Raw genomic sequence first — 25,000 nt, forward strand, 5'->3', positions numbered from 1 at the left:
TCAAGCTCGAGAAACATAAGCTCGATCAGATAGTTGTAAGAAACCAAAGAATGTCTTTTGAGAAACGTATAGCTTTCTCGAAGTAAAGCTACGGTGTCTCTGAGGAAAAACGTACGCAAATCGGATATCTGTGATGAGAATCAATTGCAACATACTACTTGCAAAGTGTTCTAATCAAACAGTCAGGCCTGGCATCACAATATAGAATGCAAGTAAGCAACATGTTCACGGTAAATTTCATATTTTGTCCCTGGAAAGCAAATACTTGTATCTTGCAATAGAAATGAGCCAAAACAATGGTATGCATAAACACATGGCAAATTACCGAGGTGTCAAACTCGACGAAGTCACATGCAGATAACAAAGGAAATCATGCAGACCTATGAATTCTAAAAAATTGCCATAGCACGGTCTAACGGCTCAACTCGACTTAAAATTCCTCCATTTAACACAACATGAAATCCCCTTCATAAACACGAGTGAAGCGAAAAAAAAGGTTGAGTGACCGAACAGAGAACGGCAAATGTACAAATGTCACGAACCGTAGAAGTCGTGTAGGCTAGCCATTTTACAAGTTTGTACAAGCCGCAGAATGTCTTACATCCTCACATATGTACAAGTTCCGCTAGCAACTACAGACGTAAATAGTATTTTAGAAATACCGGCAACTGATGAGATCCACATGGAGGATCGAAACCATGGTCTTGCCTGAGCTAAGCCAAACAGTGGCAAATACAACATGCAAAACAGTCAACAGACTTGCACGTAAACAGCTACATTTGAATGATGTGGTGCCAGAACGACCAAAAGGAGGAATAAACCTATACATCGAGCTCGAGAAACATGAGCTCGATCAGATAGCTGCAAGAAACATAAGAATTTTTCTGGAGAAACGTATAGCTTTCTCCAAGCTACGGTGTCTTCGAAGAAAAAACTTACGAGGACAAATATGATATCCGTGAAAAGAATCAACCTCCTGTACTTGCAAACAGTTCTGTAATCACAGCCGGGTCCGGTGTCACAATATAGAATGCAAGTAAGCAACACTTTTACAGTAAATTTCATATTTTGTCCAGCGAAGGGAAAAACTTGGAGACTAAAAAGCATATCTTGCAATAGAAATGAGCCTAAAAGATGCATAAATACATGCCAAATTATTACAAAGGTGTCATCAACGAAACAACATGCAGATAACAGCAGAAATCATGCACACCTGTGACCTCTAAAAATTTTGCCATAGCACGGTCTTACGGCTCTACTCTAATAAAATTCCTCCTTATAACACAACATGAAGTACCCTTCATGAACACCAGTGAAGCAACAAAAAGGTCAAGTGACCGAACAGAGAATGGCAAATGTACAAATATATCACGAACAGTAGAAGTCGTGTAGACTAGTCAAACCATTTTACACTGAAATACTGCAAATTAGACATTTAATATGTATACAGCTAAATATTTCAGTTAACATTGCCAGATGAAATTTTTAGATAAAAAAAAAACCTATGCGAGAAGAACACTTATGATAGGCTATGTATTTATTCAGTTTGGCTTATCACGTGAAAAAAAAAATCTACTAGTTTGTATTTTTGTGTGTGAAGTAGAAGCCTACACAATAAGACCACTAATGGTAGGCTTTCTATTCATTAAATTTGGCTTATCATTTAAGGAAAAAATGATTATACATCTCACAGCTTGTTTTTTAACCGCGCGGCCATGGGCCGAGCGCGGTTCTAGGTTTACCCGTGGTTTTTTTTTTTTTTTTAACCGCGCGGCCATGGGCCGAGCGCAGTTCATGTTCTACCCTTGGTTTATTATTTTTTTTTATTTTTTTTTTGTCGGAGACCAGACGCAGATCTCCACTCGGCCAACTTTGAATTACGCAATCTGTAATGTTTACTCGCCAAACCTTGTTTCTTCAGGGTCAACAGAAATCTCAGATTACAAAATCACGCCGAACCTACACGTTGCAAAAAAATCTCTTCAAAACCCTGACATCAAAGCGATATATCACTTTAGCGTTAATAGCTACCACACATCGGCAGAAGGTAAATCTATTCCTTAACAATCCAGTTTTATCGTGCTAAAATTTCAGCGAAATCGAACAAAACCAGAATTAATTAGAATTTTGTTTGTGACCTCACTCCCCAGACTTGACCTAACAAAGGGAGCAACGGTCGCCCATAGCAACCCAAAAATACGAACATAACAAAGCCGATATTTCAGCCAAAAAACTCCAGAATTATCGCCTGAGAGCTTAAACTTGAATGGGAACATCTTTTTCGAACTTTTTTCAACTCATTTAGACAAAAGAATGGCCTCGGCGGGCTACAAAAATGACCAAGAGAAAACACAGAACAAGACAGAAGAACAAACCGATATTTCACCGCATGGCTTTCGGCACAAAAACGAAAATACAGCTTACTTCTGGATAAATTCAGCCTTAGAAGCCACCAACTGGTCCCATATTACTTTCTGTATCCTTACAAATGTCCTGACTTTCATCTCTGAAAGACTTTGCCCCAATTTTGAGCAAATAAACATTTCGCCGACAGCGAGCACCATCACGGTGGCTTGCATAGTAAATTAGCTAACTTGACAAAATTCTCCCGAGCGGGGAGGATGTGACGAAAAGAGCTGAAAAATGGCCTGTAATTGGCTAATGATGAGATCTTCCCACTGTCCAAATTTGGTGAGAATCGAAAGTAACACCAATTTTCTGTCACGTTTTCAATCTGTAGCCACTGGAGTGACCAAAATCGATACATCGGTCGGGATAGAGTTTCATTATTAGATTACATGACTTGTGTGACTACTTTGCTAGCCCTTTACTCGTGGAAAACACCAATCAAATTTAATCATGTCTATAAAGAAAGAAAGCTGTTGTTAATAGTGTTATTATCATGTGGTTCATATCGTTCATGACCATACATATCCCGAAGAAAGTTCTAGATTAGGACCATTACGTCATCGGAGATTTGTCAACGGCTACCACTGATGATGCAATAATACAGTTTGTGTTGATCAAGTGATGTGATGTCTACAGTAAGAAAAGAATCATCAATGACTGCTTTGAAATGTGCACTACATTCCGACGGTAGTGCTAAGCAAACAGTTAAATTTTAAAAGCGCGGTTATAAGATCTAAAAGATCTTCTTGTTTTTATTTTTTTTGTCGGTGACCAGACGCAGACCTCCGCTTGGCCAAACTTTGAGTCACACAACGTGTGATGTTTTTCCGCCAGAAGCTGTTAAAACATAAACACACAGACAATTTTACGGATATTGTTTTCTTTTTTGTGGGTAAAATATATTTTCTTTTCGCTTTATCAAAGCGTTGGATTTAAAGGGAATAATAAATACGCTGAAAAAAGGTATTACATCAGCCATGGAATGCGCTGACGTTGCAGCTTTCACTTTCGCTACGCGACAAATAAGATCGTGTTTACTTTGCAAGTTTATTTCGGCAGAAGCGACGGTCATTAATTTATTTGTAATTTTGCGAGTATTTCTTGCGGTTTTAGGCAAATGAAGTAAATCCTTTGACTGTTTCATCGCAGTGAGTTCATAGATCGGAAAGAAAATTAAATATTTGCAAGCCAAGCAAAGAACGTGTCAGAACGTGCAAAGATTACGTCATTGATAGGGAAATAACCACCGTACTAACGATAGCCGTAGATAACGCAATTCTTGAATTATGTGACTTGTGTGACTTGTTTGCTAACCCTTAACTCAAGGGAAAAAAACAATTAAATTTAATCGTGACTTTAAAGAAAGAAAGCGGTTTGTAATAGTGTTCGTATCTTCATGCTCATACATATCCCGAAGAAACTTCCAGATTAAGACTATTACGTCATCGGAGGTGTCACAACGGCTACGACTGATGGTGCGATAATAGAGTTTATGTTGATCAAGTGCTGTGATGTCTACAGTAATCAATGAATCATCAAAGATTGCTTTGGAATATGCACTGCGTTGCGACTGTAGTACTAAGAAAACAGTTAAATTTTAAAAGCGCGGTTATAAGATCTAACAGATCTTCTTGTTTGTGTGTGTATTAAGTAGAAGTTCTGCGCGTTTATGAGATGTATTTAATTAATAAGAAAATAAAATTTTTAAACGTAAAATGAAAGCCTTCCTCTTAAATCAATTTTTAATGTGATAAATTTTATATGTAAATAGTTTTTCAATAATTGTTTATCAATAATCTTTGAGTATTTTTTTAATTATCTTTATCACTATTATTGTCTCTGAAAAGCTCCCATGGGGAGTTGACAATGAAATTTGTATTGTATTGCAAAATAATTAATAATAACATAATTAATAATAAAAGTAATATTCACTCAGGATAATAATATTCAGTCACTCATTCTGACAAAGAAAGTTTTTGTCTAACATGTAGAACCTACTGCTCCAATGAAACCCTGTTCCTTCTAAATGCCCATAGAAGACAGTTAGGATAAATTTTAGGTTTAGGGTAAGTTTCTAGCATGACTGAATTGAATGAATTGATGAAGGCGAATGAATATCAATCGCAATAGAGCTTGCAATATACAATAGGATAGAGTCCAGACTCCCTCCCCCCCCCCCCACCTCTGTCAGGAGACACGTGGCTTCTTACCTAGCCTCCACCTCTGTTAGGAGATCCATGGTCTCTTAAGTAGCCCCCCACCTCCCTCAGGAGACCCATGGCCTCTTAAGTAGCCCCCCACCTCCTTCAGTAGACCCATGGCCTCTTATATAGCCCTCCCTCCAAAAAGTGGGTCCCTAGAATGTAACATAGTTTTGACCACTTCCCTTAGGTACATATCTAGAAATATATTATTTTACTGCGCCTTTCAATAACATGCGGACTCTAAAGTTCAAAGCTTAACTGACAGGCGCATTTTTCGCTACCATCAATCAAATGTTCGGCGGCTCCTCCCAGCTTTCGATTACTGCCGAGCAGATGGTAATCAAATCAAATCATTGAGCACAGTTCAGACAACATACAGTGCAGCTCAGACATAACCAAACCAAAATATATGCACAGGGCTCGAAATTGCGGCTCACTGGTCACCAATGCGACCAAAAATTGAGCACTGGCGACTAAATTTCCAGAACTGGTCGCCAGCTGGCGACTTGCGTTTTGTCCGATAACTAAAGAAAACCACAACAAAACTTTTTCTTTTAAATCTTTATATTAGGAAATCAATCGGATATGGTAGCTAGTATACAACTCACCTTTCCATCCCCAGTAAAATAATGTCTGAATATTACAAGATAATCAAAAAAATTGAATGTATTTCAACACGTCGATACTGCGGTCATGGCGCGCCATATTATTTCAGCAGCTTCTTCTTCTTCTTCGACACTATGTGCTTTTCATTTACCGCGAAAATGGCGGCAGATACCAATCAGTTGAAGGAATTACGTGAGTTTTTTACGTGTGTGGAATGAAGATTCAAGCATGGCGTTGTTTGTCGCAACGAAAGGCGTCGAGGAAAGCAAGTCAAAAATAAGGAACGGCATTTCGAAGAAGTAGCGAAGGGAAAATACGCAAGGACCTGTGTTTGTCTCACAATGAAAACCACAGACTTAAAACATTTTATGCTTCATTTCATTTAAAATGACTATGGAGACAACCATCACCTTCGGACCAGAGACATATCACCTGAGAACAACAGTAGCTTTATAACTAAGTGTCACCTGTGTTGTTTTCAATTGTTTTCGCTCTTCAATTGTGACTTTTCTTGCATGTGAAGTAACGTATAAAATCGTGTTCTTGTGCAAGTTATATATAAAATAAGTTGGCGACCAAAATCTACGATCTGGCAACCAAAATTTTTCCATTAGTCGCCAGCTGGCTCCCGAACGAAAAAGTTAATTTTGAGCCCTGACGTGTAATTAGTGTCAGCCCAATACGTGTATACGCATATGCATATATGCACATACGTGTATGTCTGATTAGTATGTATGAACTATATAGGCGCATATGTGCGCGTATATACGCGCATATGTACGCATATTGACATATGTGTATACATAAGGTCGTAATACTAGCAATAATGATAAATATTGCATAAAACGTACAACAGTTTTTAAAGACATGTTTCGGCATGCTTATGCCATCTTCAGTTTAATAGAGTGACTAATGATACGTGACACAAGTTATATACTACAAAATATGAATAAATTATTTACAATATGCATTACAAAACAGTGGAAACGGAAATTACAGAGTTAAAAAGGTATTGAAGTGATGTAACTGTTTGTTAAGGTCAGGTTTGTTCTTACTAATATAAAAGGCTTCTTTAAGTTTAAGATCAATAGAGCTATTCGCTGAGTCTAAGATGCGAAAACAAGAAGGTGTGTACATGCCCCTGCATGAAGAAAATTGAGAAAGGTGTTTAAAAATATGCGAGTTTTTATCGCTTACTGTATGTTCTTTAATCCTGGTAGAAAAAGCTTTCGGACACTCTAAAACATAACTCGTTTCCTTCACACATCATTGAAAAAACCTTCAAGCGGTATCTTAACAAGCCTTCTGATCAAAAAAGCCGCAACGTTAATGATGAAAACAATATACGCTATTTTAAGCTTCCTTTTATCGGCCAGTACTCTAGAATAACGGAACTCAAACTACGGCAATTACTTAAACGTTTTTGTGAAATGGATCTTAATATCAAATTAGTTTTTACTTCTTTCAAAATCAAGAATATGTTCAGTTTTAAAGATCGTACTCCTGATGCTCTAAAATCCATGGTAGTTTATCAATTTACTTGTGTGGGATGTAATTCCTGTTATATTGGTGAAACCAGTCGCCATTTTTCTACCAGGATTAAAGAACATACAGTAAGCGATAAAAACTCGCATATTTTTAAACATCTTTCTCAATTTTCTTCATGCAGGGGCATGTACACACCTTCTTGTTTTCGCATCTTAGACTCAGCGAATAGCTCTATTGATCTTAAACTTAAAGAAGCCTTTTATATTAGTAAGAACAAACCTGACCTTAACAAACAGTTACATCACTTCAACACCTTTTTAACTCTGTAATTTCCGTTTCCACTGTTTTGTAATGCATATTGTAAATAATTTATTCATATTTTGTAGTATATAACTTGTGTCACGTATCATTAGTCACTCTATTAAACTGAAGATGGCATAAGCATGCCGAAACATGTCTTTAAAAACTGTTGTACGTTTTATGCAATACATGTATACGCAAAATACGCTCGCATAATACGCCTATACGTAGTTCGCATATATCTGAGCTGCACTGTAGTCGGAAGCTGGGAGGAGCCGCCGAACATTTGATTGACGGTAACGAAAAACGCACTTGTCAGTTGAGCTTTGAATTTAAGAGTCTGCACGTTATTGAAAGGCGCAGCAACAGTTTTTCAGTTTTTATCATTGCACACTATTTACAGAAAAACAACTTAACATATGATGGTTTGCAACAGTCAAACAGTGGCCACTGAAAAGTGTTTAGTATTAATTATAAAACTTTGCACTTCTAAAAAAAGAGCAGTTGACATCACAACTTACACACTGACCACCACACGATAAAAAATTTAGTTTCCTAGCATCACTGCTTGATGACCATGTTTCACCAAGAACATTAGCAGCAGAGGTAAGGTATGGTTTTAAAAACAGCTGAATCTTCAATCAGTACATACAATATTTAACAATGAAGACATGACTGATTATCGTAGTTGTGAAATTAAGCCTGAAAATAATTCAGGCCTGAATGGGATTGGAACCCATGACCTCTGCAATACCAGTGCAGTGTTCTACCAACTGAGCTATCAAGCCAACAAATCCCATTCAGGCCTGAATCACTTTCCTCATTTGCATAATAAAAAAACATAAAATATCTCTAAAACAAAAGAAGATATTCCAAAAAGGAAAACACCACTCTTCTTTATTTTGAAAAGTCTTTCAAATAAGCAGCAATAATTATTATTATTATTTTTTACTTCTTAGGCACTTAAACATTATTTTTGAACTCTTATGTGTGCTTGTGTACATACACATCTACAAATCTTTTGTGGGTTATGAATGCAACTGATATAATTATAACAGCAGCAGCAGCAACCTTCATGGAGACTGAATTATTGAAAGTCGAGGAAAAAACAAAGTGCAGCTGGCCTTGGCTATAGGTGTAATACAGTGTACTTACTCATGTATCTGCGATCTTGGTATGTACCTCCAGTCCAATCAGACACCTACAAAGTTAAATTGATTTGAAAAATCTGTGTGTTAAAAATTGATGAAAAGGATTTGTGTAAAACTACTTAAAATAAGTTTCACACATTTTCAATGACCTTTCCTGGTTGCATCCTCTTAAACCTTGAAAACAGACAGATTACATTATTTATAAAGAGCTACAGTGCACTTTTTTGAGGAAACACCAAGTAAATAATAAATGCAAGATAAATTTTTAACTGAGTTGGCCAACAGTTGAATGTTCATCACTATGAATATAACAATATTATAACCTGGTTATTTTCCTTTTAAAAGAAAAGATACAGTGTACAGTCGGCTTACATGTTCTCTTGGGAGTGTTGCCTAAAGAACAAGCAATTGGGTGCACCACCTTTGGTTTGTGACCCAACTATGATTAACGAGTTTTTCAACACAGTGGTTCTTACTTGTATTTCAGGTGTTTTGCCAGTTAAGGGCAAGCAATTGGGTAATTTGCCTTTGCTTTTTTGTGTCAAAAACACAATTCAGCTTTCCTCATAATTTAGTTTCCTTTTGATCAAACATATGAATGAAATGGGAAAACTTGACTGCGTGCAAAAGACAGATGTTGATTGTTGACAGAGCATAAAAAACTTGTACACGTGGTAGCTCGTCACAGTAATGCTAAACATTTTAACAAGGTTTGTTAAAGGCGCTGCCCAGCATTCAGAAATTGACAATTTTGAACAGATTTAGATATGTGATGGTCAATTTTAATTTAGTTCAGTTCAGTACAGTTCAGTTTAATTTCTGTCAATAGTTTTTAATTATGGATATGTTTCCTGTAATCTCTTGTAATATATTCTGGTTGCATGATCTAAAACGTTCATGTACCAAACAACACTAACGGGAATGCATCATCTTTTCTTTTGTGCAAAAGTGGAATCATTACATGATGCAGCCCAGGGTCCGAAATTAACTTTTCTCAGCAGGTGCCAATTGGCGACTGAAATTTTTTTTCAGTCGCCATACGGAAAAATGTGGTCGCTAAAATGTGTCAATAAAATTTTTCCTTCACAGCGAAACACAAACCAAAATTTTGGGTTGCCACAGACCTGCCGGCAAAATATTTGCAATCAATGTAATCAGCTGGAATCAAACCAGTGCTGAAATCATTGACCACTTTGACAGATCTACATTTCCACTTTTTGACGCCCAGAGCATATCTAAATCTTCATCTAATTTCTTCACGAATGTTCCGTCTCCACTTTGTAATAAATTACAGAAAGATTTCAGAACATCTTTGGACACCACATCGCCTGAAGAAATATTCATGGCCAAAGAACGCATGGGGCCTCTAGCGCCCACAATATGTTATGGGAAACCCTTAAAAACAACATGGCAGCCAAGCTTCGCACTGATCGTAGCTGTAAAACATTGTGGTAGATTTATAATAACAGGAAAATCGGTTTTATACTTCAAAAGCAGTGGAAAGGTAAAAAGGAAGTGACCAATTGGTGGGCGGCTTTGAATTTTATTTTAATCAATTTGGCTGAAAGTCAAAGTTATTGTTTGTGTAATTATCATGGCATAAAATAGTTAATTGCCCAATAGCGACCAGTTGTGAAATTCTGGTCGCCAGTGCAAAATTTTAAGTTGCTTTGGCGACCAGGAAAGCGCAATTTCGGACCCTGCAGCCTTAGCTGGGTGCCTCAGGCCAGAAATACATAGTAGTTTAACCCAGAGCTGATTGCTGCTTGACTGGCTTACTCTTGTCAATGGCTTACTGCTATCTGATTGTTAAATAGATTCTCCCTGTTTGAATGACAACCAAGGGGCATGAAAAAGCCTTACTGGCAGCATTGTTAGGGTACAAAGCTCGTCACAGCTACTAAACTTTAGTTTGATGATCCTTCGCTTTTGAGCACTTACGGAACTCTACTGTATACTGCCTTCATTAGAGATTACTCTTACACTTTTAAATTCTACGTGGCTAGTAAATAGTATTCATGAAGTGAATACATGCTGCACAGAATTGTTTTAAGCCAAAACATATCATTCATGAAATTGTGGTTAATTCATTTGGCTTAGTGATTATCCCACAAAAAAAAATTGTTGTTGAGCAGTCAGCCTTTTGTACTGCATTAGTTGCCAAATTGTGACCTGTTCATAAAATTTAGTCACCAAATGGTTTATTCACCTGCCATGGTGACCAAAATGGTAGCAGCTCGAGACCCTTTTCCTCTACAGTACTGCTCAGACCTAAGTGCATCCTTAACGCGAAGGGTAAATACGCATGCATGTTTTGCTGCGTTAGACTGCGTTTGGACTTTGTGTTATAGCACTTAAAGTGAACGCATTAGTATGTATGAACTTGGTTATTGTTTGCTTCTTCTGTTTCTGTGTGGAAGTTAACTGTCTTTTCTGAAGATTACATTTGGTATGAATATGAGGTGTTTTCAAGGAGCAGACAAGTTTTTAATTCTTTTGTACTGGCTGAATATGGCAGCAGTTACATACATACCATTTTGTTTTGTCTGTTTTGATTCATCCAACTTACGAATAAAATGATTTGCATTTCGAAAAATCAGCATATACAGATAACAGGGGTTTCAAATGTGGCTGTGAAAGAGACAACAGACAACACCGGGAATTTTTTATTTCTCAGGATCATTATCATGTCTAGACATCTGGCAGCCGGGAAGCGTTTTCAAAAACCTAGATACCCAGCAGTCTGAAATTATTATAGAATTTCAACACAAAAATTAATCCAGTTCTTCTTAGAATAGTAACAAATCCTCACTGCATACCCATTACCTCATCGCATAAGATCAAGTTATGAGAAGAGTCCACGACTGATGAGGCAATACGCATGCAACAAGCTTTGTCAACCGCCACAAGGGGAGGTGGGGGGGGGGGGGGGGTCACAAAAGATGACCATCTGTGGAGTACAGGACGAAAAGAACACGCTTCCAGTGGGGAGACCAAATTCAAACTTCAAATGGCACAAAGCATCACCGACGCTACCAGCACAGGCGAAAATGGGGGAATGTGATGGAATAGCAGCATGCTTTGCAATGAGCTAATTAATTATGCAGCGAGAATAGTGGATTTGTTTAGAAATGTCAAGCAATTTCCAGAATTATTTTGGCTTTGTAACTGAGGAAATTTTCGAGCTTGGGCCTACTATAAAATTTTTATGTTTCGACACTTGCCATACTCTGACTCTAGAGCCAACTCTCATAGACTTAAGTCCAAACAAATTACACTTGAACCCTTCTGAGAGTATTCGATATTTGGTTTTAAAAATGCCAAGCGAAATGATGTTTTGGTTTTGTAGTGGACAAATTCTTTTAGCTTTGGCATACGATAAAAATCTCAACTCACTAGCACAGTTGTTCAAAAAACTTGACACTATGTTTGTTTTAATTTACACAATGTTGCTTTAAAGGAGAAGGTCACTCCAAAAACCGTGTATTTTTTTTCCATCACCAATAAAAAGTTCACATTGAGTTGAGTTACTCACCGTTGTTTTAGCTTCTGAAGTGGATGCGATCCCAATGAAAAAGAAATGAAGAGTTTGACACTGGGAACCGCCATTTTGAAAGGATCTTGAAGGCCACGCCGCATAACCGTGACGTCATTCAGTCCAAATTGGCGCGAAGCTCAAAGGCTAAAGCTCTCCTTTTCTGTTCTAAATTCGTTTATTCAGTTGTGAGCTAAAATGTTGGGCACCCGGCTGTAAAACCCGAACCGAAAAGGATAGGGAAAGAGGAGTGACTTTCCTTAATTTGCCTGCAAAGAACAAAAAATTGCCAAAGAAGTGGTTTGAACAGCTACGTCAGGATGAGAGATTCATGCCAAAAAAACTCACAAATGTGTATGTGTGCAACGAGCATTTCACAGACGACTGTTTCAAAACTGAATACCAATTTGAGCTTGTGGCTGGAAACACAAGAAGTAGGTCATTGAAAAATGCTTTCCGACAATTTTTCAACAGAAGGCCCTTGTAAAGGCACGCATTGCAAGCGAATGGCGCATCACAAGGAACGAAAAAACATTGGGGCCAGCTGGTCCCTAAGTTTTCAGGTTTGGTCACCAGCACAAGTATTTTATACGCCAAAAATTTTCAACCCTTCAGGCTTAATATACTTTCACCAAAAGACGCTAAAATGATGTGAATCACGGGTTTTGCATGTATATATCAGTTTGCTGCTTTTTTTCTATAATAACAGGGAAAATGGCTGAATGAAATTCTATTCTTCATTTACCAGTCTTACCAGTATTTATAAAAAAGCTTCCATGTTGCAAGATTTGATTGATTATTTTTTGTAGACTGGCGCAAGGTTTTTTGTGTTTTCGTGTTCATTGATGCATAGCGACTGCACGCATTTTTTGAGGGTGAATTTATTAAATTTCTTAGGGTACCGTGGGAACTTCAAATGTCCTGCAGATTTCTTTAAAATTACATGTCAGACTAACCTGCTTCGGTTTTCTTTAATTGAAAATGCATTTTTTCAATTTATAAATCTTTTGTGTGAGCCAATAACTCAGAGCGTGTTTAATAATCGGCCTTGACAGCCAGGGATGAGTTAAAATAATTACAAATTCTAAATGCTGTCTAATTTGATTTCAAATACATCGGAAGAAGTAGTTAATTGTACATCAGTCCATCTATATATCAACATTTACCAATAACAAGTCCTGCTATAGCAAAATCCCATATCCGCATGTAAATAATATTTTGTCTGAAATGTGTTGTAATTTGTTTTTGATTTTATCAACACAATTCATCATTAATTAAGGACAGTTTTTTTTTTTTCATTCACATTAGTTTTAGAAATTACAGTTGCTAACGAAAGCAGTGCTAAGGTAAAAAATGAAGCGGTAATCTTACTGTACATGCTTTGTCAAGTAGCCATGCCAGGAAACGCGACACACTAAAAACACACTTGCAGATACAAAAAAAACACTTGCTGAGTCAATTTTCCCTCCGCTGGTTTACGCATGTAAAAGTTGAATATACTTTCTTCTCAGTTCTATCCAAAATTTATTACATATGCTTAGCTTTCCAACAATACAATTCCAACATTACAATTCTAACAAAAAGTCTTAGGTACTGGTAAGGAATGTTGTCAATTTCACATTTCATGTCAAAGACATCGATTTCACTTCACATCTTACATGTAAAGTCACTGCATATTTCACAAGAGTCCACGTAGTCCATAAGTGTAAACAAACCTAGGCAAACACGTACGAGCACGTGCAAGAAGTATCCAAATCTTATAAGTAAAAACACAGACTTGTGAGGTGGAAAGCATCTGCCCGATTTAAACACACCATTGAAAACTCGTCAGTTTCTGTGATACCAGAACTCCCTCTGCATTGAACTGCTAGTAACATAAAAATGAAGACAAATCAGATCAAAAGCACTAAACTGGGGATTTATTTAAGCCACCAGTTCAATTGTGAGAGCAATTTACAATTAAAAATAAACCTGCTCTTCCACTAACTGCGTCCATTGCAATTGTACTGCAAAATGTACCTTCCATCTTGGTGACCTACTCCGGCTGTTCCCAGCAACAAACACACTCTCTTTGCATCGGTATGGCTGCACATCTCTCACAAGTACACCACAGAGCATTTTCCAACTGATCATTCAATTCAACTTGATTATCTCCCGTGGAATCACTAGCACGTTCTGGCTTCAAGAGTAGCCATCCCAAAGCTCAAAAAATCAAACACACTCTCGGATGGAATGACATCACAGATATGTGGCATGGCCTTCAAAATCCTTTCAAAATGGCAGCTCCCAGTGTCGAACTGTTCACTTCTTTTTTATTGGGATCACATCCACTTCAGAAGCTAAAACAACGGTGAGTAACTCAACTCAATGTGAACTTTTCATTGGTGATGGAAAAAAATACACAGTTTTTGGAGTGACCTTTTCCTTTAAAGTGCATATGACATGAAAAATATTTTTCTCGTATCTGCAAGGCCTTTTAAAATACAGAAGAATGGCATTTTTCTTTTCGAAATATCTTTTTTTGTTTTAGAGATTGACGTTTTTCTATTATGCAAATTAGATCAGTGATGACGTCATATTGTTTGCAACTAAAAATGGTAAAATACTGAATAAACAATATCTCTAGAAATATTGAAGCAGTGTTCTTGAAACTTGGCACCACAAATGTACATCACAAAAGAAACAAAATGACACCCTTAGATATTGCAAAAAGAAAAACGCCATTCTTCTGTATTTTGAAAGGCCTGTCAAATAAGCAAAAATTACTTTTCATGTCATATGCACTTTAAGTCATTCATTTGCAAAAATATGTTCTGCGGTTTCGAATAAAACAATATTATTAAAAGTAGCCTGCATAGCCCTTTCAAACAATGCGGTTAGATGAAACTTTTTTTTTGCCGCATCAATGGAACTGTTCACCATTTACAGTGCAGCTCAGATATATGCGAACTACGCATACGGATATTATACGAGCATATTTTGTGTATACGCGTATGTCAATATGCGCACATATGTGCGTATATATGCGCACATATGTGCGTATATATGCACACATGCGCGTGTATACGCACATATATGTCTCTTTGTTATGCATTCCCATAGGTTTCTTTATGTGAAGCATTGTTAGTCAAACAAAGGACATTATATTTCTGGGAATGAAAATGCTTCAAAATGAAATTTGCATATTGTTAAAAGATCATGCCAATCAATGAAAGCTATCATATTTCGAGTTTTCGATCACTTCGCAGATTCACCGATGAACTACCATTTATTAACACTTGCTTGATCTTTAGCTACCAAAAATGGGAAGAAAATTGAAACAGTCGCTTGAATTCCCCATTTTAACACGTGAACTTTATGTTTTTACAAGTAAACATCTGTGTTTCGGCACATGTCAGCAAGTCGTTTGCAAAATGTTTATTTGTCTGAATTAAGCGTTCTGAAGATCCTAGTCGAAAAAATGAAATCTCCGGTTATATTTGACACAGATCATTCATTCAAAGGGTAAAATTGTTTATCAAAGTGCGCCACTCACATTTAGTTATTTTTTCTTCAAGGAAAAGTTCTGTGTTTTGGCACGCGTTGGCAAGTCATTTGCAAAATGTTTGTCTGAACTGTTCTGAAGATCCTCTTTGAAAAAATGATATCTCTGGTTTTATTTGGCACAAATGGTTCATTTAAACTGTGAACTAATCCTTCTTTAGCCAAAGAATTGTTTACCAAAGTTGCTATGGCACGCTGCTCACATCTAGTTATTTTTTTCTTCAAGGAAAAGTTCTGTGTTTTGGCACGCGTTGGCAAGTTGGCAAGTCGACTGCGAAATGTTTATTGTCTGAAGTGTTCCAAAGACCTTGTCAAAAAAATGGTATCTCCGGTTATATTTGACACAAATCATTCATTCAAACAGTAAAATGCTCTTTCTTTAGCCAAAGATTTGTTTATCAAAGTTTCTCTGGTGCGTCGCTTGCGTTTAGTCATTTTTTCTTCAAGGAAAAGTTCTGTGTTTCGGCATGCGTCAGTAAGTCGCTTGCGCGATGTTTACTGTTTGAAGGCTACTTTGAAGCATTCCGAAGACCTTGTGGAAAAATGATATCTCCCGTTATACATGTATCTGACACAAACCGTTCATTCAAATGGTAAAACACTCTCTCCCTGACGGAAGAATTGTTTATCGAAGTTTTTATGGTGTGCCGCTCACATTATTTTTAATTTTAATTTTCTTCAAGGAAAAGTTGTGTGTTTCTTTCGGTTGTGTTTGCTCCTCGAAGATGGGATTGTTGAAGTGAGTATCCCCGGTTTTATTTGACAAAAAAAACAGTAAATTTTCGATTTAACAGCAAAATACTCTCTCTTTTAATTAATATTCAGTCAGTTAATTTTCTGTCAAGTGCCCAATTGCAAAATGTTAGTTTCAGCTAACATTTTGCTAATAAGTCTAGTCTGAAGGCATACGCACATATACTGTATATGCGTATTTAAAATAAAGAAAACTCTTTCTTGCTCTGTGGCAAGCTGTCAAGCCATTGAAAACAACAATGACCTGTTAAGAAAAGAAAAAAACAATAGATTAGCTCATACATACTAATCAGGCATACATGTATATACTTTATACGCGTATATGCGTATATGCATACACATATGTGTGTATATTTATACGCATATACGCGTATTGGGCTGATGCGAATTAGGCGTATATTTTGGTTCGGATATATCTGAGCTGCACTGTAATACAGTGCTGGTCAACAGGAGTGCAGCATTACACGCGTGTTAAGCACATGTACTACTCGCACATTACACGCAGTGTCCACGCACTTTACACGCAAATACACAAAAATCACGCGTGTAACTACACGCAGTAAACGTAATATTGCATGTAAAATTACTCGCAGTCATTCAACTGGAACTCATTAAGTGCGTGTAATGAGAACGAGACATTAACAGTGCGTCTAATGAAAACAAAACATTTACCATGTAACATTCACCGTACTGGACTGCACAGCGATACAGCTTAAAATTTTACCTTCTTGCTTCTGGTCATCAAACGTTTCCGATAGAATCGACCAGTTTCCTTAAACTGACTTACCGCTTTACAGTAAAAGTATTTTTCCGTTGTAGTTTCAACAAGCTTCGCCAGTGGCAGGCAAGCATGCTTAGGCTAGGATTCACTGAGATAACAGAACATAAAAATATGATGTCGCTTTCAATTTTAAATTACAGCTATCAGTGTACTTTAAATCAATCCGAAGATTCATTAAAAATATTTCGTGCTCTGAAGCATTTGGAGTTAACCGGTGTTCAAAAGCTTTTCCCATCGTGTTTTTTTTTCTTTTCGTGAGAAACAACAAGGACACCAGCGACTGACAAACTGAGGCTTGCCAGACACGAAATAACAGCAAAACACAATACATGTATTTCGCTTGACATTTTCAGTTAATTTTTGAACATCAGTTATCCTTCTTTACGTTTAAAAAGCCTTTGAAGATTCGTCATTATAGCTCAGAAGCAAATGTTCTGTATCTGAAAACATTGTTCTGATCTAATAAAAATGAAATTCGATTTGTTTCTTGAAAAGCGTTGCCTAGCACGTGACCAAAATCTACCCCAGGCAGAAATCCTGTGCAGTGTGAGAGTTGTTTTGAAATGAGTTACTGCTTCATTTTATTCCATACGCCAAATACATATACACACACGCGACGATCTGTCAACCGGACTTAACCCACCGATGGAAATCCCAATGTTTTTCTCGAACTTAGCTTATCGGTAGTCTGAGTGAAATGTATTGTAACTTAAGCCGAATAATCGAACGAACTGGGTGTAAACATTGCGGGTTTACACACAAATCTGATGAATTGAAAATTAACGAATTCGCTTAGATTTTGTTTAAAAAAATTTCGCTTCTTCGCTGTTTAAGATTAAGAGAGAATCCGCAAGTTTCTGTTTGAATCCCTATTTCATTGTTATCAAAGGACAAGGAGTTGATAATGACATTTCTTGAGTGGGTAAACATTACGTTGCGACATATGTCGTATGTGTTTTAACGTAAACGAAAGCTCAGAGATCTTTAAGAATTAAGTTTTGATGTCAAGGTCCGAAATTGCACTTTCCTGGTCGCCAATGCGACTAAAAATTTTGCACTGGCGACCAGAATTTCACAACTGGTCGCCAGCGGGCGATTAACTATTTCATGCCACGATAATTATACAAACAATAACTTTGATTTTCAGCCAAATCGATTAAAATAAAATTCAAAGGCACCCGCCAATTGGTCACTTTTTACCTTTCCACTGCTTTTGAAGTATAAAACCAATTTTCCTGTTATTATAAATCTACCACAACGTTTCACAGTCACGATAAGTGCAAAGCCTCGCCGTCATGTTTCTTCAGTGGTTTCCCGTAACATACGTATTGCAGGCGCAAGAGGCAGTGCATTCTTTGGTCATGAATTTTATCCAGTCAATGGGGTGTCCAAAGATGTTCTGAAATCTTTCCGTAATTTATTACAAAGTGGAGACAGAACATCTGCGGAGAGATTGGTTGAAGATTTAGATATTCTCTGGGCGTCTGTCAAAGTGGTCAAAAGATGATTTCAGCACTGGTTTGATTCCTGATGACATCCATTGCAAATATTTTGCCAGCAAGAACGGAAAAATGTGCCGAGATGGATGGGGAGGAAACCATCCAATCAAAAAGTCATCAGCTAAACACAAGTTTCTACCCCCAATGGAAACACAAATTTTCATGGGTGGTCTTGACAGAACGCGAAAGGAAAGATCGTTTTGAACATAGAGCAAAGAATCAAACGCCAGTTTTTCAGTCGGGTACATTTCTTCTCCAAAAGGTAGAGACAAGAAAAGGTATAAAGTTGACTTGAAACATTTGGCAGCCACACGAAACTGCATATATGGCCAGCATTTGATTTGTTCATCATGGTTTTTCAGTGGTAGGTGTATAAATGATCAGCGTGTTTGTATTTAATCTTATTCGTTAGAGGAAAAATCAACATTGAGGCCCCAAATGCATTCTCTTCGTTCTGATTCTTAAAAGAAAAATTGGCGACCTGAATTTTCCATCTGGCTACCAAAAATTTTGGTTTGTGTTTTGCTGCGAAGGAAAAATTTTATCGACACTTTTTGGCGACCAAATTTTTCCCTATGGCGACTGAAAAAAAAACATAGGCATGCAAGGCGTGCAAGAGTTATTCTTTTGTGTGAAGTGTCGGAGATAGGAGTATTCATGGTACAGTAATGATTTGGTTAATTTGACATTTTTTCTTTGGTTGCGATGCTACATCGGTCATGGTAAGATAGCTAAATAGTAAGCCATAAAATGTGTGACTGAACAAACTACAGTAATCCGACAGGTCTCCAGATTAATGTAGACACCATCTCATTTTCTAACAGGCAATTTGATTCGTTCTTTGATACAACCTGGTGTGACACACACACATGCATAACTCCCTCACTCAGCGATCACAAAACCCTTCCAAACCCCAAGAGTAATTTTTGCTCAAAAATACTCAAGTTAATTTAGGGACTTTTTCGCATTTTATACGAAACGTAAGTTTACCTTTGCACACAACTTCACCGAAAATAGAAAGAAAGAAAAAAAAACCTCTGACATGTTGAAAGTCTGATTTAATTAAATTGCACTTTCACTTGGTGCCGCACCGTCTTCAAAGAACATTTGAACAGTTTTCATACTTTTTACCTTAAAAAATATCGGACTGAAATGAATGTCATGAAATAAAACTATTAAACTGCTACTGCAGAGACGTAAAAACCGTCCAGAAATGAAAGCTTTTTTGTTTAATATCCTGGAAACAATAGCCGATAACTTGTCAGCTCTAATTGAATTTACTCCCATATAAAAAACAAAAGTGTTAAGTTACCATTTGTTACTAAAGATAGCAAACATCTCGTGGGAAAGAGTGGTGACTGCTCTAATTGAATTTACTTCCTTGTGAAAAACAAGAGTGTCACATTACACTTTGTAACTTAAAAACAAAAATACCTTGTTATATTTGCATGCAACAAGAACGAAACAATTGTTACCCGCACTTACTATTGTGAATGTTAGAACTGTTTCAAATCTAAAGTCTCGTCCCCTCTAAAACATGTCCTAAGAACTAGAAGCGACGATTCGTGACCTCTAATTGAATTTACTCCTTGTGAAAAACAAAAGTATCAAGTTACCTTTAACTAAAAATAAAAATATCTCGTTGCATTTGCATACTACGAACTCATGAACTGTTTCAAACCTCAAGGCTCATCTCGTTCATTTAACTAAAATCCTCAGCCTAACCCACAGAAAATGTCGAAGTAAACCCAATATATGAATGCTTCCTCCTCTTTTATAGAAGAATGAATACGGCCATTCTGAACTTTATCGGGATCAGATCTTCTCACATACCATTTACCTTTACAACGAGAAATTTGATTGGCTGTTTATAGTAGATCCAATCTGATTGGTGTGACATACATACATCTCTCACTCACTCACTCACTCACTCACCCACCCATTGACCAGTAACATACTCGACGTGGCGACTAAGAGGTATTTTTTTGTAAAAAAATAACTCAAAAATTCAGTAGCCAGTTGGCACCTGCCTAAAAAAGTTAATTTTGGACCCTGGATGTTAAGCAGAAGTGTGGACTGCTACAGATTAAGAAAGAGTATTTGTTTGATAGGTGCTCGAGCTAGTCCAGTAATTTAGCAATGCTTGTTGGCTTTTAAATTTACTTTTTGTTGTGAACATTGAAAGTCGCATGTTTCAAATACAAGTTAGTAGTGGCTTTTAATTTCGCAAAATACAAGCAACTGCGTGTATGAATAACAAAGGTTTCTTGCTCTAATTAAAATACACACATTTGCGTAAAATTACACGCAAATGCATGTAACTACCAGATCAGTAAATTTTACACGTGTGTAATTATACGCACCTTACATGCACCGTCCACACACTGTCCACGAATACTACACACAGACTACACGCATTTTACACACATGTAGGTGCTGCAATCCCTTTGACCGGTACTGTAAGCTCTAACTTTAATTCTTTGGTGGTTTACCTTGGAGGGCACAAGAAGGTTTTTTCCTTCTAGCGTACATGTAATTTACAGACATACAACTTTCTTCAGTTAGGTTGCATATCAGGCGCTGGGTTACTTGAAATTGTCTAGCTTTCAATCTGTTGTTAATTTTGTCGCAATTTGCATAATTGCTATCAGTGCATGTATGTCATTATTTCCATCTGATACAGTGAAATTTCCAGTGAGTATGAATGCCACAATTGGTTTGGGAACAGAGTTATGTTTTCACAAGGCAAGGCCTCGCGCACGATGTTGGTGTACAATTGCGTAACAAAAACGGTCTCACGCTAGATTTCTTATTATTTCTCGTCATTCTTAAAGCCAGTGGTCGTAAAACTTCGCAGAATTAAAGTTCCATCTATGTGCACCCCAAAAAGCGAAATTTTCCGTCTGAAAGAGATTTATTAGAAGAACAACAAAATTCCGAAAACAGGTTAGGCAAAAAGTGCCGTTTTTCCCCCATTTTTTGACCAAAACGGAAAGTGCATTATTAAAATTTTTAACTTCTTAGTGTAAACAATTCAATTCAAGAAGGTGTCTCCAAAGTGCACCTAAATTTTGCTTTAAAATGGTGGGATTCTTTCATTTGTGACTGTATCTGTCAAAAAAATATGATTAAAAAACTAGCGTGAGACCACGTTTTTAATTTAAAAACTTTGTCATTTTATCACGTCTTTGTTCGCACGTTTCGAGCACTTTTTTCCTTTTTTGCCTTTCGCGCAAATTTTGCGTTTTGCCAATCGCGCCTCCGGCATCGCGCATTTTTTTTGCCTTTCAGGCCAGCGCTATTTTTGCCATTTTGTCGTTTTGCTAATTTTGCCTCGTGGCACTTTTGCCGCTAGAGCGCTGGTGAACAACACCGTAATAAAGGCTGGAGTACGCGAGCGGTGCAAAGTACTGACAAAAAGCCGAAGCGAGCATTTTATGATACTTTTAGTGATGCTATTTTCACAGGCGAATGCTCAGTTGAGATTGAACGTTATCCCCGCCGATCCTTCCGCAAAGTTGGTGAACAACACCGTAATAAAGGTCAACCAACACATCGATGTTTTGTTTTGTTTTCTCTTCATGGGGAAACCCTTCAATCCCAGTCTAACTCGACTCGTCCATCCATTTCCTTATTTGGACATAATTTGGGCTTGTTGTAAATAACAAAATTGCCGCGATGAACACGAAATGGACAAGAAGATGCAGGGAACTTGCTTGCTTAGTGCATGTAAAAAGAAATAAAAAAAGACATAAGATGATTCGTTCTGTCATTTTCTCAAGATCGCCGGGCTGGACAAAAATTGGACAAATGTGTGTTTTAAGTTACATCGTTTCCAAATCCTTGGTAAGCACTCTGATAGCAATATATAGCGTAACTTACTAGCATGTGGTGTTCTCTTATAGTTTGCATTCTGGAGAACACTTTTCTCCATTTTTGTGATTCCATTTTTGTGATTCAAAAGAGCTCCTTTGACAATAATTTGCAACGCTTTGCCTTGCGAAACCTGTATTATGATTAAAGAAGCTTACATTCGGAATTGGACCAACTCAACTCGGAATAAAGGCAAAATACGCAAAAAGCCAAAAGGGCGTGATGTTTTTGCTGGCGCGAAAGGCAAAAGCAAAAGGAGTAACGTGCGCGATTTTGGCAAAAAGCAAAATTTGCCAAAAAGGCAAAAATGGCAAACCGTGCCTGCAATGGGCGCGATAAGAATAGTGTAAAATACGGCCCAATGTGTTACGCTACTTGCAAAGATTAGAATGGAGAGTATGTGTGATTTTTACTCCTTACAAGAAAGGCACAAGCGCTTTTGAGACGTAGCTAAGATGGAAGGAAACTACATGAAAATCGCTACAAGATGGTGCTCATTTGAAGAGAAAAAAATTAATAACCTGCGAATTACAGCATTTCTAAAACAAATTTTCGTCCAATTTTTGCTAATTTTGATTTGTACACCAACATTGTGCGCGAGGCCGCAACCGAGTTTTTAATGCCAGAGACACACGTCTCCGAGTTTCAGACAAGCTGTAAGATGGTTTTGTCATTCTGTGGTATGCGGAATAATCAAGAAGGTGAACCAACAATCGATAATTAAAACTGGTGCCACATATTTAGTATCAAAGCAAGTTACAGTTATACTTAAGCCACTCAACAGAAGGCATGAAAGCGTACACCTTGAAATAATAAACATGTCATGACCCTCGCTGTCACATTCTGCTGAGCGAGTTCAAAGTTTCAGTCTACTTGCGATGGTTTGCCATGAAAGTGCTCAAATTTGTTTATCATCTTGTCAACATCAAGGCGCCTTATTTCAGTGGTAGCAGTACAAAGCTGTATTGCCAACAGTCAAATTTTCAACTGCACTTGTTAATTTGCTGTGTTTTGATTTGAATTTCACTTTGCACGGATTTACATATCACGCATTTGTTTTGAACTGAATTTGTGCTTTGTTCACCATAACAATGTGTCACAAAAGGAATAGTGGTTATGAATAACAAAGGCTAACACGTTGTCAAAAACGCATGGCCCTAACGTGTTGGCAAAAACGAGTGGGACATTTTTTCGTGTTAGGGGTTTGTTTAGAATGTGCGTTCGATGTTTGCTTAGTTCTAAGCGGTACTGTAGGTGGTCAAACCAGGCCAGGCAAAATCATCCTTGCAAAATCATCCTCGTCGATTTGACCGATGCCCAGCCCTTAATATAGGTTAATACAAACCATGTTATTGTACCAAAAAAAACAAAAATGTATTGAGGAGAAGAGTTCACAATTTCATGTTTAAATTGGAGCTATTTTACAATACCAGGCCACTTATTGACATATCTTTCAAAGCTTCTAAGAATGAAGCACAAAGAAACAAAAGGAACCATTCAAATTCAATGAGATGTAAATGAGTGGCCCAGTATTTCTACAATCTAGCCTTTAAATCTGAACACAGGACGTTTTTGGCTTTCAAGTTGTTCACAGTTTTCAGTGACCCAAATTGTTCATTTTGATGATCTAGGCACATTGTTAACTTTGCCGCTAAGCATGTTCTGTATTTAACACAAGTAAATGTGGTTTTCTAACAGGCTAAACATTTGCTTAAAAAATTTTTCAAATCTAGGTTGGTTTTGAAGAGTCATTTGTTTCCAGAGAATTCTGAAATCATTTCATCACCTGATGAACAGACTTGGTATGTTGCTAAGCACATTCAACCAGAGAATGTTTCATCAAATCAAGTACAGTGCAATGATGATATGACAAAAGGCCAAGGTTTTGCTGTATCAAGGTTCTTTCCCACATGCAGTGGAACCTCGATATAAAACAAGGCCAAGGGACTGGCAAAACATGTTCACTATAGTGAAGTTTCGTTGTATCGAGGTTCTTTTCCATTTATTTTACCATTGGCCACAGGGATATTGTTCATTACACCGAGGACTTCGTTATGTAGAGGTTCCTCTGTATTTTACTTTTACGTATTTTACGTTTCGAGATACTGTAACGTTACATGGCCCGATTGGCCAGTTTATAGCAGTGCAGTTTATTTTTATTCCTGTCTTAACAAACGGTTCTTAATTTATAATGCTAAAATCCAAGTGAATTAAAAAGTTTAATCCGGAAATAAGTTAAGTTATGCATAGGAAATAAGTTAAGTTGTGCGACAAACTCCGAAAACCAACGTGGCATAATTTCCCAGCTGGTTTTCCTAATTTTTCCGACACTCTATAAAAACCTAGCTAATAGAAGTTTTACCTTGCCTAGACGATCTCCTTTGGAAAATGGTTGATAAGGTATGTCTTTGAACGCAGTTGGAATGGAACAAGGCCCCCAACCATCGGGATTATCTTCTATGACCGGTGGAATAAAAGATGCCTTCCCCTCCATGTTGGATTTTCAGTATCACGTGTAGAGTTATTTCTGCGAAAGCCACGTGGATGTTACATGAGCAGGAAACTGGACTTCATGTCATCCGCTGACCTAAAGTACCAAGATCTTTGACAATCTCGTTCCAGGCTCTCTCTCCCCTACCAGTGCCGTTGGACCCATTTGTAGCGTTGCACTTTCGTCCTGCGTGGCAGACATGTCCAACACCTTTTGACCAATTGTATGTGTTGTTGTTTCTTCCAATGAAAATGCGTTGTGATCGTGTCCTCTGAGATTATTTTACTAGGGGACGGGACGGTGTTTGCCAGTTGAAAGCTCGAAACCTATCGATTGTGACTTTTATCGTGAGGGTGTTTTGCCGGAT

At 37.4% G+C, this 25,000-nt stretch overlaps 1 protein-coding gene across 5 annotated transcripts in view; it reads right to left on the minus strand.

Moving 5' to 3' along the window:
* LOC145489641 (eukaryotic translation initiation factor 3 subunit D-like) overlaps nt 1-24,815 on the minus strand; it is a 333,976-nt gene extending 309,161 nt beyond the window's left edge. Inside the window, exons 1-3 of one of the 5 annotated variants that reach the window (XM_081468663.1) lie at nt 24,505-24,581; nt 11,694-11,962; nt 8,163-8,208 (exon numbers count right to left, since the gene is read on the minus strand). In XM_081468663.1, the coding sequence (XP_081324789.1) occupies nt 8,163-8,166 (4 nt within the window). In that variant the 5' untranslated portion in view covers nt 8,167-8,208; nt 11,694-11,962; nt 24,505-24,581. The other 4 variants (XR_014049614.1, XM_081468661.1, XM_081468664.1 and 1 more) reach the window with 4 other exon arrangements.
* Between the last annotated feature and the right edge of the window lie 185 nt (nt 24,816-25,000).

The sequence above is a fragment of the Orbicella franksi genome, chromosome 6 (assembly GCF_964199315.1).
Source record: "Orbicella franksi chromosome 6, jaOrbFran1.1, whole genome shotgun sequence".
NCBI classification, from domain to species: Eukaryota; Metazoa; Cnidaria; class Anthozoa; order Scleractinia; family Merulinidae; genus Orbicella; species Orbicella franksi.